Below are 15,595 nucleotides of genomic sequence, written 5' to 3'. Positions count from 1 at the left end.
TAGTGGTCGTAGGCGGGGGGTTGGCCGGTATGGGAGGATGGTTGCCTGTTGGATGTAAGAGAGCCAGTTTGGTGGTCAGTGCATTTGTTCTTTCGAGAGCCGTGGTGTAAAAGTGGAGAGAGAGAGTCGGAGAGTGATTGTGAGGGGGTCGGGACGGTGGTAGGGCATGCCGGTTTGGTGAATTCGGAGATGATTTTATGGAGTTCTTTGCTGGGGTTTTTGCAGTTTAGGATTCGGGAGTTATAGTGCACTTTTTTTGCTTTTCAAATTTCGGCCTTGTACTGATGAAGGTGTCGGGCCAAGGTGGCTCTGCTCTCTTTGGTTTTGTCTTTCTGCCATTTGCGTTCTTGGTATATTTATATAGTTGTTTAGTGCTCTTCAAGTCGGGTGTGAACCATCTAGGGAACAGGCCACGGCGGGCTGATGGTTTGCAAGAGGGAGTGAGTCGCATTAGTGAGGTGTTGAGCCATAAATCAAAGGCGTCGGGGGTTAATTGTTTATTGAGTTGGCAGATACACATATTACATTCTCTTCTTTTTGTTCAAGAGAGCTATGGCAAGCCTGTTTATGCCACTAAACTCACTCCTCATTGCATGAAGTTATGTCTTCCTCCAATTCCGATAAAACATATTGGAAGTCGCTGAGTCTCTTACTGCATGGCAATCATCCAGACTGGTACACAGAGTTCAGGGAATCCCTCTTGCTTTTGCTCGCTGAGAATGGTGAAGCCGCTCTTGTCTATGATGCTTCTGAGAATGAAAATGTCTCTTATCAGACAGTTGTCTGCAGGGTCCAGAATACAGCCCTCCCGAGCCACGTTGTCTTTCAAGATGATGATTCCATTTTCTCTTAGAGCATTTTTGCATCGTCGCAGGAAGTCCAGGAAATCCTTATCGGTCAGATAGCCTGCGGGAGGAGAAAAAGCACATGCAAATTAGCAATGCATTCCGATGAATTCTCTAAAAATATTTTGGAAATAAAAAAATTTAAATGTTGTTGTACACGGTCAAAAAGAATTTTACAACACCAGTAGCCAGGTACATAATTCCCAAGATGTGTGTTGCTTTTGGGGAATCTGAGATGCAGACAAAGGAAAGTAGATATTATTTGTGGAAGTATGAGAAGGGATGCCATATTTCTTTTAGTGAACCTCTTGTAAAGGTGGCACGTTTAGATCATAAATTGATAATCGCTTTCAGGGATTGCTAGATAAAATTTCTAATGTTACAAAATAGTAAGGTAAACTATCAAAATCGTGTTTTTGTCAAGAAAGAACGTTTCCAAATAGAGATTTAAGGGTTTATAAAGTTAGATGACTGTTTAAGTGTTTTAGTAGTAGATTTGAAAAGGAGAATCAAATTGTGCTCCCTACAAGCCACCCAGCCAGGAACAGAAAATAAGTTGCAATGTTCAGAAAATGTTGAATGTCCCCTTGGCCCCTCTTTCTATGTGTACTCCTCCCTCAAATATGGTGACAAAGCAATGTGTTCACCCACCAAGCCAATTCCCTCCAACTGCTAATATTCTCTTTAGATGTTTTGGCCTTATTTCCAAAGATCACCATGTGTATTTTAATATTTCGGCAGGTGTAAGTAACTCCAAAGTGTGGTTGTCACTTACAAATGGAAATAGGATTACGAAAGAGCCCTGTCAAAGACCTGGGAGAAAAAAGGCTAGCTGTACATAAATGTCCATAGTGTGTCCTTGCAAAGACATAACATACTTACATGGAAACACGGATTTACATAGCGTAAAGGTGTCAAAAAGGGTTTCAAATGATTATTTTGGAATTCCCTTTCTTTCAGGCTGAAAATTATTTCCCGTAACTTTACACACATGTCGCCAAGGAAATTGTGTAGATGTGTGTGTGAAATCCATTTTCAAGAGCTTGTGAATACAAATGCAAGTTACAATTTGATGTTGCTCACCAATGTTAACATTGCCCTCCCTCAATCGCACTCTTATAAAACCATGGAACGTATTTTCTTATAGATTTGGAAGTAAGTTACAAATGCACAATTTACGAATGTTTGCTTAACTCAAAAGACTACAGGCCTGGGAAGGCCTATGCCTCCCAACACATTATCTGATAATCCTGCTATTGTCCTTTTTATTTTTAAAAAGTATATTTATCTGCACTGTTCACCTTGCTGAATACAAGCTGCATTGGCCCCCAAAAACTAAACCTGTAGTACATTAGAGAAATCGATGGGTGGTGTTTAGTTTAATAAAAGGTCTGTTTTGTTTGTGGGAATGCAGCTTGTATTCACATCATGTATAGCAATAAGATATTCTATCAAACAACAACTAAGAGGAAGTGATGTTATCAACCATGCATCTTAAATATATCTCCAGCTGCCCCATGTGGGATGCTAAGTGAGTCCTGGCTTTTAGGTTCCACCACATTGCATTCTAGGACTTGTAGTACTGGGTTTTAAACGTGTAACCTAAAACCAAAACGCATATACAAGAATAAGGGATGACGCAAGCTGAAAAGCCAGAACCGGCAAAGCCACTCCATCTTTGCCCAGGACAACCAAAGATGCAACATGAGAATGTGTGCTGCAGCCTACACATTTTCAAACTGTGCACGTAGAAAATGTGGGCCCACAGCCAGGCTTCCCCACTTTACCAATCTATGTGAGCTGCCAAAATTGGGAGCACCTAGTAGTGATTTTCTAGGCTATGCACAATATTAAAATAAAACCTTACTCATACATGATTTACATGTATGATCAATCCTTTTCAGTATTTATATATTGTAAACACAGCCCTGACCTACCTCAATCATATAATCTCCCACAGAAATTCAACCAGAATCCTCAGATCTAGCGACAACTTACATCTCCACATACCTCGCTTCACCACTTCTAGAGCAGGCCACTCCAGCTTCCCTATAGCAGCCCCACATATGTGGAACTCACCCCCCAACCACCTCACCAACGGAAGTTCCTTTCATAAGTTTAAGAAACAACTCAAAACCTGGCTATTCATCAAATACTAAACACCCAAGCAACAATTAATCATTTGTGAGTACTGTGCAACTGAACCACTTTGCGTGTGACTATTGATGAAGATGTTTGAATAAGGTGTAAGAGAACCATTATTACATGTAACCTAATTCTAGCAACACAAGATGTATTTTCCCTTCACAAGATGTTCTGTACGCAGTGATACCCAAGGGTTTGGGCGTGTAACTAAATGCAATCAATACAAAAAAATAAATAAATTGTGCATCACAAGCTATAGTGTTCCTTAGCTTGAGCATTGCTCCTAGCATTGTCCATTGTAAGCCATGTTTCTCTTCTCACAAAGTAGTGAAAATAAGCACTACAACGTTAGCTGGGCAATGTAGCTTCCCTGGAATGTGTTGGTATGAAGTCTGCCAGCACTATTTAATTTTTACTCTTGCTCTCTCTCCCCACTCTAAAGTTGTTGTCAAGGGGTCTCCGAGTGGGGGGGTGTCCCATTGGTCCTGGACATGGGCCTGCAACACATTCCTTCAGTTTTTCTGCCCTCTATCCCACCACCTAGGCCTGTAGGTTCCAACGGCTGCACCCACCTATGCCTGTGGAGTCAATGGGGCCCAAGCCCACTTGCACCTTTGTTTGCTGCTTCCCTGTCCCTCATTTTATCAGCCACATCCAGGATACTAGGTTGTGAAGTGCACCTTGCACACAGAGTGCTGTACCAGCTGTGTCAACCAACTGATGCGTCTTTCAAGGTATATTAAACTGATCTATTCTATGAGTTTACCTACAGGGGGGTGGGAGGTAGGTGAAAAAATAATGGTTAGCACATGAGAAATTAAGTTATAGAAGAAAAGCAGAGTAAAATCAAAGTACAATGAAATGCTAGATAACCGGGTCTTATATAGCACTATGACTATGGCAGCCTCTTGGTACTACAGAAACAAGCCTTATTTCTGGGAGCAGCAGTCTCAAATCAGGGAGACACGCCCCAGACGGGAGAGCAGACCTGAGCAGGCATGGATCTGAGATCCGAACAGATCACCAAGCTGCATTTCCTGGATTAGAAGCAATAGCTCACAGAGAATAACAGGAAAAGCAGGAGGAGAGATGCTATTGGCCCATGAGATGGTATCTGTGTTTTGTGGGCAGTGGCTGTCATGATGGATGCACCAACGCCGAGCTTTGCAGCACCCAAATAACTATATGAGCAACTATGACTTTATTCGGTTTTAATTTGTGGGCACTTTCTTAATTTTATACTTGGTTGAGTTGTAACTTCCTGTGACATTATGGAGACAGTCGATGGGCAAAAAATCTCACTTCTGCTATTCAGCCCTGGGTCTCAACCTCGATGTGAATGTGCAGAGTTGAAAGCTGTGCATTGGTTTCCAAGACCAAGGCAGATTACATACACAGATACAGAAGGCGGCTCGGAGCAATGCCGGTGGTTATGATGGATGCAAAGCCTTCCATTCATCTCTTTTTGCTTGTACTGTAATTTGCATGCTCAAACTTGGTTCCCTTGCTTGCTACGGCTAGTGAATCAAGGTACTCCTCACTTATTAGGTCCAACAAGTATGAAACATGTCCAGGATTGCTTGAGTGCCACGAGAGGACCCATGGCCTAGCAGTTCTCGCTGGACTGCTGCCAGGGCACAGTGCTAATCGCTTTTAGATTAGGTTTGCGGCAGGACCAAGACTGGTTTCCACCTGACTGGTCCAATTGGTTGAGGAAGGGGTTGTTTTTGGTCTGAAGGGCGAATATCTTTGCTTTGAATTGTTATTTTCACAAAAGGGTGTACGTTCCGAGTTGGTTGGATCACATGTTGAACGTAGATTTGGCGGGAGGGCTGGTGGCAGAAGGATCTGCACTTTGGACTGCAGGAAGCACTACTGCTTATTTGACTTTTCAGCTCTTGTAAAACTAAGACAGTTTAGTACATAGCGCTATCAAAAAATAGCGGCTGCTTGTACAGTTAATGATATGCAATTTTAAATTGCCCGTTCATAAGCCCTGGAGGAATATCTGATGTGCAGCAGATCGTAGAAATAGGTCGAGATAAATGTTATCGCTCCACTGGGCAATATGGCAAGATTGTAAGTTCTTAGCCAGGCATACAAGTTACTCTACCCCCAGTTCGAAGCGGAAATGTTTGATGTCCTCTAATTGATCAACATATTCTTGTGCCTGAAGCGAAAACTGTGAAAGTTCAAATATAAATATTCTAATAGAGAAATAGAGAAGTGTGTAGATTTGCAACAACACTTGCTATTATTTCCGAGGATCAAAATTCGGCAATTTCGCCCACCTTTAGGGATGGGTGTATGTGATTTACGAGAGGGAAGAAGGCTGTTTCGAGTGTCCTGGATTTGGAAAAGAATGTAGTTGGGGCAGCATAATAGGCGAAGCCCGTAAAGCAAATAGGACAGAGCTACGAAGTAGCGCCTGCCCTCGTTGTTTGGCCCATCTCATGATGTTTCTCAGCAATGCATTTCAACGGGCAGGTTCGTAAACCAATAATTTGAATTTCAATTTAGAATATTTCAATTTAGGATTTGAATTTAGTCTGATGTTCCTGGATTCCAGGCTGTAGCGTGCAGGGTCTATGATGTCAGAGGGCCTGTGAATGTTGTACTGCAATGCTGGTGTATGAGGTGAGTGAATGTTCCATTGGTGGTGGTGTGATTTGGATGCTGGTTGGGTGTGGATGGGCCAGTGGTTGTCTCCATTTGTCTACCTATGTATTTACCAGGGGTACTTACATTTGATGTATATGGCGTACCAGCGGAAAATAATGCATGCCCCTGCATTGGCTCCTGTGTCCATCTGTACTTAACGGACCCATAATCATTTAAGTTTGCTTTTCGTGATCTTAGGGGCTAGGCCTATTCGTGTTCATTAATGCACACAACGTGTACACATCAATGGTTATTGCACTTCATTGCTAGATAGGGTGACTAATTGCACATTACATTTTGGTTGACTTTCAGTGGTGCCCTGGTGGTCCGCCTGTATTGTGCACAGTGCAGAAATATCTGGGAGACTCAAACCTTTCCAGGTGTACCTATAAACCAGTCTTTGTTCATTTCACAATACGCATGGACAACACCATAGGGCTCATTACAAGTTTAGTGGTATCCAGTTACTGTTACTGACGCCTGATCTACAGATATTACTGGCATATTACAGGTGCCGGCAAGGATAAGTAATTCCCCATTCCATGGAGTCCCATTGGGCTCTCTGGGGGGATTGCTTGTATTACCGGCACCAGTAATACTGGCTGTTCTTTGCCAGTGGGGTGCCTGACTTACCTCCAGCTAAAGGCCACCAAATCGGCAAACTTATAGAAAAGTGCCGGTATACGTTATTACCAGCGCTTATTTTCCGAACGGGCAAACTTGTAATGATCCCCAATATTATATTTCATATAGTTTTCTAGATTTATATTTTGCACATTTAATCTCGTCACTTCATGGAGTGAATGATACCTATGCTTGGCACGCGACATTTACTTCGAGGGTAAATTGTGTCTTGAGGGTTTCTGGCGCATGATGCACTGTGATTGCAAAATACTGGAGCTGGGACAATGCTGCCTGATGGGGTGGCTGTGCCTCATTAGGTGGTTGTTCCCAATGCTGCGCGGCAGTACCGGCCCCTTTAAATCATGAGAAACCAACAATAAGTGTCGGTATGTGGTTGTACGACTGATCAGGAACCATCATTCACTGCTTACCCTGGGTCTAGTTCACTCTCCTAACTGTACTCCTTTTTTCCTCATTTCAAGCACAAGTTCTTTAATAGGGCCTTTCACAGTGTGTTTATTTCATGCTGTAAGAACTGAAAGAGCGCTTTGTTCAGTTTTAACTAAATTTTAAAAAGTACTTTTTTGAGAGAGCGAGGGGTTCAATGTTTAGCATAAAATTGTAAATGAATGCAAATGAGGTTGGCTGGGTTCGTCCAGTGTTGGGGCTGTGTTCCATCAAACGGGCACTGACAAATAAAGCCCACAATGTCCTGGAGCAATCCGCATAATCGCATTACCCCTGGCAGCGCACTCGAATCCTGCGGCCTGTTCCTCAACAAGGAATTCTGTGTGCCTGCTGCAAAGCGGAAGGTGAATTACTCAGAAGAGTTCTGTATTCCTCCGAGGGCGCGGAATCAAAGGCAGTCCCCACCGGAGGGACGCATTCTTCATCCCCTCGCCCTTCAGGTATCAAATACCATTTCTTTTCGACTTCCTTTGACAAAAGCAGACAAGATGATTTGTTCTGAGCCCGGTATCTCAGGAGTAGGATAAATGGCTCTGAGTTTATGCTTATGATGAATAGTTTTTCCCGAACCCACTAGCAGATGTTGCACTGCAGCAGAGTGGAAAGAGGCTGCTCCATCTTGTGATGTCATTATCCATATGGTTATGCATGCCGCCTTCAATGAGCGCTCAAGGGATTCTTTTTTTCAAGAAGCAGCGCACATCCAGTTGCTCTTTTTTCGTTACAAAATTGCAAAGTGAAATAAATGGCACACCATCAGTTTTAAGAAAATTGAGATTTATAATTCAGCTCTTAATTAGACATGAGGATCTAAATGTATATATTTAACCAGTGTAATCCCCACATCTGGGAAACTATTGGGCTTTGTAAGACACAGTATAGACCGCGCAAGGCCTTTTTTCTTTATTTTTTTTTTAAGTAAAGCAGATGAAATATTGGGCAGGTGCTGGCTTCCTGCTCTATGATGTTACTACTTACTAGGGGGAATATTTGAATTTGCGTCTGTACTGTAATTGAGAGCAATATTGTGTTACTTTTTTCCCTGCCAAAACAGCCATTTCATCGACATATATCAACACGGGGTCGGCCCCTCCCTGCATCTCTGAGATGCAAGCGATACATCAGTGATAGGGACTGTGTTTGCTGTCACCACTGTCTCCATCCAGGTCCCCCAACAGAGATACCTACACATGCATTCCCTGTCCAAGCGGTGTATAGTTCGCCAGCGCATAGGCGGTCAGGGGCACATCATAGCCAGAGCATTGGTAGTCGAGAATCTAGAAGAATTCCCTGTGAACTCCAGGTCTCCTTTGCATTTTCTTTTCTGCCTGAGCCATTTCATGACATTTGAAATAAGTGCCCACCTACACCAAAAGAGTACACATGGGGCCTGATTCACAGAAGCGTTTTATAATGGTGCAATCCCATAAGAAAACATTCTGTGAATGCGGGCCATTACATTTTCTGAGTATAAGCACTTACGTTAGTGGGCCGGTTCAGGTGGTAACAGCCCAGGGCCTAAGGTACAGGCCTGAGCGCAGCGGATCTGGTATTATTGCTTCTAGCACCCCGGGTTGCCAATACGGTAACCTGTGGTGCTGACAGCAATATTTTTTGTATGAATGAACGGGACACATTCATACAAGAAACTGACTCAAGATGGCTGCCACAGAGGTGGAAGATGGGATTCCAAGCAGAGTCCCCAAGATGATCTTGCCAATTACTGCCACTTTAATGCGGTAGATCATTAAGAAAACCATCAACCTCTGACAGCATTTGAAGACCTCCAAACACAACCTACCTCAGAATTACTAATCTGGATTTTGACCTAGATGAAGCACATAGACAGTCACCATCCAGGTCGTCGATGATGCTCTCCACAAGTCCTACTTCACCTCTATGCAACCTTAAATACCATGATCGACACGATGATCCACATGGCCCTTTCCAAAATCCTTCCCACCTATAAGGGTTTCACCATCATGGTCCTGAAGTGGTTTTCCCCCTACTGCATGAGCAAGATACCAGCTTGTTCAAATTGGCACAAACTCTCCCACAACCTGTGAAGTTGTGCAAGTGTCCAGCATCTGACCAGTTATTTTTACTTCTCGCTAACTGTGAAAATATTTTAAAAGACATCAGGGCAATGCATTATCTTGCCAAAGCAAAACTGCACTCTCTATAAATTATAGATTGAACAACAGTGCTTTTTTATTTTTCGCATTTTTAAAACGCTCACACAGCCCGGGGGCATCGAGGTGCCGTTACAGGAATATGTCTTAGTTGCGTATTCATAACACACTACCCAGAGGTTTCAAAGCCCGAACCTGGGGATCGAACCTTTGTTGCTTCGTGTCGTCTTGTTTCCAAGGCGAGCATGTTGCCGCTGAGCTATCCTCCCGCTGCTTGTTCCACACATTACAATTGCTACACAAAGACAAATTCAACATGGCAGAAAAGAGGGTCTGGCATGAAGCTAGACATGACATTACACCCACACCCACACAGCATCATGCCACCTGTACATAGTTTATATTTATACATAAGGCAGATGCCCTGGCCAGTAGCCACAATTGGCCAATTGCCAGGAGCTAAGGGGAAGTCTGACTTACTCGGACGGTCTAATATCTTGCCAAAATATAGGGTCTGAAAGAGTTTGGCTTAAAGCCAGAAGTACTATTACCTTCACACGCTATAAAAAGCAAGCCTAGCAATGATAACTTGCAGCACAGAGGGCACACAGCAGAAGAGATCCAGAGATTTCCATGCAAGCAGGGGTGAGGAGGGGCAAACTTAAATGACTCCTTTTGCAAGAAAATAGATGTGGAGACACACATACTTTTATTAGAACAGAAATGCTTTCGCTTTCTCTATAATCTTCGCTTGATATTACTGATTACTACTTACTTTTAAATGCACAGACCATTTATTTATTTATTTTTAAATAATAATATGCATGTGTGTTTTTATGAGTTATAACGCAAGTAATCATTAAACATATATTGATTTCTAGTTAAACATTGCAGGACAAAAGATGCTGAGCTAAGACTTATTTACTCTGTGGCAATGAAGAGATTTGATAATTGAACTGATTAAACCAACCTAGCTCCTAAAAGCATTATTATGATGCTAGTATTTATGTTAGGTCCGTGATACAACATATATTTGAATAAAAAGCCTTTCTGTACTAGGCCCCTGATGTTTACTTGGATCTCTGTCCGAATGCCGTTTATAAAAGGCCGAACCTGCTAATTCCAGATCAAAAGGCTGCATTCCGCAGGTTTGGCTTTTTGAAAATGGCCCTCTCCTGGTCTCTTTCGGAGGTCCCCCATACCTCATCCACTGCGCGGCACCCTCTGCCTCCACCATCCACTCCGCCACTTCCTTGCTGCAGCTCTGGCTGCCTCCCATATGCTATCTGGATACCACGACCCCGGAAGTCTTTTGTGCACGCTCTTTCATACTTCAGGCTTCTGGGACCACGGCATCTAGGGCGCCAATGGTTTACTAAGAATTTTCACAAGACATGAACATAGGTTCTGAAGCCTAAACATATAAATGATATTGTTTTCAAACAGGAATGATATGAGAAAAAGCGCTTAGTAACAATCAAAGGTAAAGATATATTGTGCTGAAATACATTTAATGAAAATGGTACACACAATATGTCTTGCTTTCCTATAACTTCTAAGTGCATTTTGATTTGGTTATAGATGTTGTTTTATATTTTGCTGAATACTTTTATATATTATATATATATTTTTTATTAGCATATGATTATAAAACAAACCTTTTGCCAGTTAATACAATAGAAGAATAATTCATAGAAGAGCTTAAAACAACCATTAAAACGAATACAGATAATACAAACGACAGTTAATATATACAATTAATCAATTATAACCTTAAAACGTTTAAAAGTTTCACATAATTCATTAGAGGTCAGTGCATTATCTAGACATTTGTTTGTTGAGATTTGACCTATGGCTACTTTCCACACATTGTATGCTGCAGCCATCATGACCGTGCTTTCTGCGCTAAATAATGCATTCCAAAACTGATCGCTCTGTATCAAAGATATATTATATACAAAACAGCTTTAATTAGCAATATAATAAGGTATGAGGGCAGGACATTGAGTGAGGAGATGGTGCGCGGTCTCAATGTACATATTACACAATCTACAACTAGTTTCTGTATGTGCCAGTTTATTCCATCTCCCTGTATGCTCCCTTGTCGGCAGTAAGTTAAATCGCAAGTATATAACAAACCTGCATATATTCATTGATAATAGTTTGATTAAATACCCTAGGAGAAGATCCCATCAAAACCCTTGAGTGCTGTATATACGATACATGGTCTTGTTGCTCATATATGTAATATTAGCTACACATTCATAACTGATATTCTTCTTCTTTAATATGCTAATGGCATTAGGCAATTCCATCAAATCATGCACTTCAATGTCTAAACTCTGCAGATGCTCCATTTCTGTCCTCCTGAGCTGGACAAGAAATGTATTAGCGGTGCCCTCCTTATAAAGTCGGGCCAGATAGCTAAATACATTCTCCAACTCTATAGGAGAGTAGGAAATCGCCAATAAGAGCTTGCACTGCTGTAGCAGCCAAAGGGAATGAATAGATTGAACACCAAGTTCACAGCTGAGAACCTCCACCGCAACCGAGGAAGGAACACCCAAAATAGATCTCAGCAATTTTCCTTCCAGTTTGTCCATCCATTTCACCATTGAGTCTGGATATATCGAGGAGCCATATTTCCACCAAACCCTCCATATTATCGCCCCCTTTGTTACGTATGAATCTCCCAAGTACCAACCATTTCCTCATCGTTTTCGTTGAGGGTATATGGAGGGTCGGGCTGTTGCAAATAGGAACTCCTAAATATAGATATCTATCCATGGTTTCCAACCGGGTGGCTTTATAGCACCAATTAAAATTGTATCTCGCCTTCGTTTTCTTACTAAACACAAGTATCTTGGTTTTAGCACTATTAATACAGATTATTTAAATGAGCATACTCAGCGAATGCGTCCAAGGATCACTGCAGACCAATGGGAGTTCTATCTAGAAGTTACGTATCGTTGGCATAGACGATAATGGAACTAAACCAATACGAGGAGGAAGATTATGGGCTGATTCAATAGAAAGGCCCATATCTGCCACATAAAGGTTATATAAAATTGGGGCCAGACCACACCCCTGTTTCTGTTCAGTATTAGTTGGAATATCCTCAGTAACCTCTCCACTCTGATTTACTCAAAGCGACACAGTAGTGTCTGTGTACAACGATATAGGGAAATACAGTAATGATCGATCAATACCACAGTTAGCCAGCTTAGTCCACAATCGACCACTAGACACTGTGTCAAATGCTTTCAAAAAATCCACAAAGCACACATACAGGTTTCCATAAGTGTCATCATGGCAATGATGAATAATTGTTTGCAAGATACTAAGGTTATGCAAGTTATCATGCGATTTGCAAAACCCATTTAAAATAGGAAAAGCAAATTCATTGTTATAGCCAACTAGAAAGCTTTTTTCAGAAAATGATTGCGAAAACTTTAGAGCTAATAGCTAGCATGGCCCATAACCTGTAATCTTGTGTGTTTCAAATACGGGAATAAGAATGGATTTGCGACATTTGGCCAGTTTTAAAAATTCACAACACCATAGCCCAAAATTCCAGGTCAGCTTTGAATATTACATTTGCACTCATATTAGGGCCCGGAGCCCAGGAGCCATTTGGGGCTGTGTTAACAATTACAATATCTTCCCACTCAAATCCCTTACAGAACTCGGTATCTAGAATGCAGGGCATTGAGACAGAGTTGACCTTGGGCTTATAGTACAGTACCAGCATTGCATCTGTCCAGCTTTCCACATTTATAGGATTGTTCTCCACACAACTAGAGCAATTAGTAAAGGATCTAATCATGGCCCAACATTTCCTGTCATCATTATTGCGTAAAATTTGCAATAAGTCCTTCCAATCAGCATTACTCCTTGAATATTTGTGAAAACGGTGCCAATTCTTATACCTTGGATTGTCTCGGGAGGATAGTTCAGGGGCAACGTGCTTGCCTTGGAAGCAAGACAACATGGAACACCACAGGTTCGATCCACAGCTTAGAAACCGCTGGGTATTAAGCAGGTTATAAACAACCTATCATATCATATCATACCTGGTAGACAAATTGGCCAACAAGCTCTTTTTCTCTATGGCGCTAGAACACTCAAGTTTCTTAATCTCATTATATCGCTTCCAATATGTTTTTTTCTTATGATGCACAATAACGTCAAAGTTGGTAGAGTGTATAATGGGAGGGACAGATGCAATTGGTTGTTTAAAAAATGCATAACCTTAGATAAATCCGACCCATTTTCAAGAAAGCACTTCATGAGTGTAGGATGGTAGCTTTTAACAAAATTGCTAATTGCCACAACATGATTACTGTTCAGCATAATACGATTGCTGTTGGGATTTAGCAAGACCGAGACCAACATAGGTTGAGGGCACCAAATAGATGCAATACCATAGAACCATTTCAAGGTAGCATTATCACTTACACTGATAAACGTGGTGATGGGAGCCCCACAATATTCAGCATTTTATCTGTCCACAAATACATAATCCAGGCTGGGATAGCTAGGGCCATTAGTCCAGGTACCTTTAGGATTCCCATTGTTGAATGTGTGTATATTCAGACAAATGAGGTCCTGGGTCACAGCCAAACTCCACCACATATATTTATTTTGAGACTGGGCAATCATATCTCCCAATTAATGTCATCATACCCATCGTGGATTTGGGATTGTTGCCGCAGAGAACTGGGGGCATTAAGGTCACCAGCAATAATAATCCCTCCTCTAGGGCAAGAATCTTGCCAAGTCGATAATGTGTTGTCTATGTTGTCTACAATACCCCACATTTTAGCACCTCCAGGGGGATCATATATGTTAATAATGAGTATTCAGTGTTCAATGGTAGATAGCTACAAAAAATGACTCCCTGTCCCATGCCTCCTATAATAGAAATATGTCACAGGTTTGAATACCAATACGAACCAGATAATCAAGAAAAACCATGTGTGTTCCAACTAAGCCAATTCATTACACCCTCTTGCTTGACACTAAGGTTTCTATCTTTATCATTCACTGCATATTTATTGTCATGCGGAGCACACATACATTGTGATCCGGTATTAATCAATCCTTTGTCTGATGGTCTAGACTGATCTCTCAAATACCTGTTTGTAAAGGTAGCATGTGCGGGTAACTCGTATTTCTTGCCCTCAGACACATTACAAATAGTGATTTTTATACCCTTAGCATTCAAATGTTTTGCATATGTCCATAACACAATAATGGCCCAATTGTGTATGCTATCCCCTTTGGGCATTTCAAGTCGCAAAATGTCATAGTTAGTAATGGTGGCTAAACACAGGATAGATTTCAATAAAGCAAGCAAGTTGGTATGATTTAGAAAGGGACTCTCTCTTTCCGGATAGATATCCTCCAATTTAACTGTATGACCCATTGAAGCAAAACATTTGGCATCTGCTTGTAAATGGGGGTCCTATGGATGAACAAAGTCAGGTAGCTCAGATGAGGGAGGCAGAGTCTCGACCGTACAATGCCGGCCAAAATTCCTTGTATATAATTTAGAATTAGCAGGCACTTTTCTAGCCGTTGTCAGTCATGTTGTTAGCGGTTGCACCTTAGTGGAATTAGGGCACACGCATTTGTCCATGGGGCGATACAGAACAACCCGAAGACATGTGCCATCTCCCTAAGCTTTAGTTATTGTCCTGGGCACCCCTGTGAGGAGATGTCACTATGGCAGTGTCGAGTTGTTCAGCGTGACAGCGTATGGACGAATTCAGGAAGGCTACTGTTTTCTTGTTGCTTTCGCCCTTATTAATGCAGGTGTGATTACCTTGGATTCAGCCATAAATATCTCAGGACTTTCAATCATGGATAATTCATTACAGAGGGCATCCGTAGCATCGCTCTCTGATATTGTCACAATGTTAAGGTTCTCTGAATGTGTGGACGCTTTGTTTGCAGCACACTTTTCCCGACCCCCAGGTCCCTTTTCCCAAATTCTATCTGAGCCACCTACCACTTGGCAAGAGGCAGTGTGCCTATCCGTTTCCATTGGAGCAACCACAAGGCCTTCCTTTACATAAGGCCCCCCAATTTTGACAATAGGAGTTTCAATTCTCTTTGTTCTGCTGCAATGCTAGCACACAAGACCAGCACAACTTCTATTTTAGCCTCCAATACTTTATTAGAAGTATATATGGACTTCCTCCTGTCAAAATAGATTAGATCAATAGCAATGGGCATTTCTTCATCCTCACGGCACTCATAAACTGGCTGTGACGGAGAGACAAGGACTTCCAAATCTGGGGTAGCATAGATGTTTTGATCAGCTACATAATTGAATGTAACACAACTCAATATTTCCGGTATGCTTTTAAGGTTATTGCATAGTTTGAGTAAGGAGCCATTACTGTCCAGGGTTGCCGAGCTATGTGAGAGCATGTTACTACCATCTGCCACTGCAGGCGCCGTCGGATGAAAGAGGTCAGGGAGTTGGGGGGTCTGTGACAAAGATGCCATGGAGTTCGTGGATTGTGTAATTGCCACCACAGAACCTCCAGACAGAATTGTACAATCCCATAAACCCGTGATCTTTTGTTGCCAGGGACCAATGATACCAGGCATACAATCTAATGTTCCCTTTTTTGCCCGCAGCACTCTGCTCCGCGCCTTATGCGTATGTGTTGGACTGCGTGTACGCTTTCCCGGCTTCAGAGTTTCGCT

At 42.0% G+C, this 15,595-nt stretch overlaps 1 protein-coding gene across 1 annotated transcript in view; it reads right to left on the bottom strand.

Moving 5' to 3' along the window:
* Window positions 1-482: 482 nt before the first annotated feature.
* NTMT2 (N-terminal Xaa-Pro-Lys N-methyltransferase 2) overlaps window positions 483-15,595 on the bottom strand; it is a 253,816-nt gene continuing 238,703 nt past the window's right edge. The window contains exon 4 of the mRNA XM_069641309.1: window positions 483-906. Within this exon, the coding sequence (XP_069497410.1) occupies window positions 650-906 (257 nt within the window). The 3' untranslated portion in view covers window positions 483-649. The remainder of the gene's footprint in view (window positions 907-15,595) is intronic.

This window comes from Ambystoma mexicanum, chromosome 1q (assembly GCF_040938575.1).
Source record: "Ambystoma mexicanum isolate Mex_15411 chromosome 1q, UKY_AmexF1_1, whole genome shotgun sequence".
Classification (NCBI taxonomy): domain Eukaryota; kingdom Metazoa; phylum Chordata; class Amphibia; order Caudata; family Ambystomatidae; genus Ambystoma; species Ambystoma mexicanum.
Note: the sequence above shows the minus strand (reverse complement) of the source record. Positions and strands in the feature narration are given on the sequence as shown.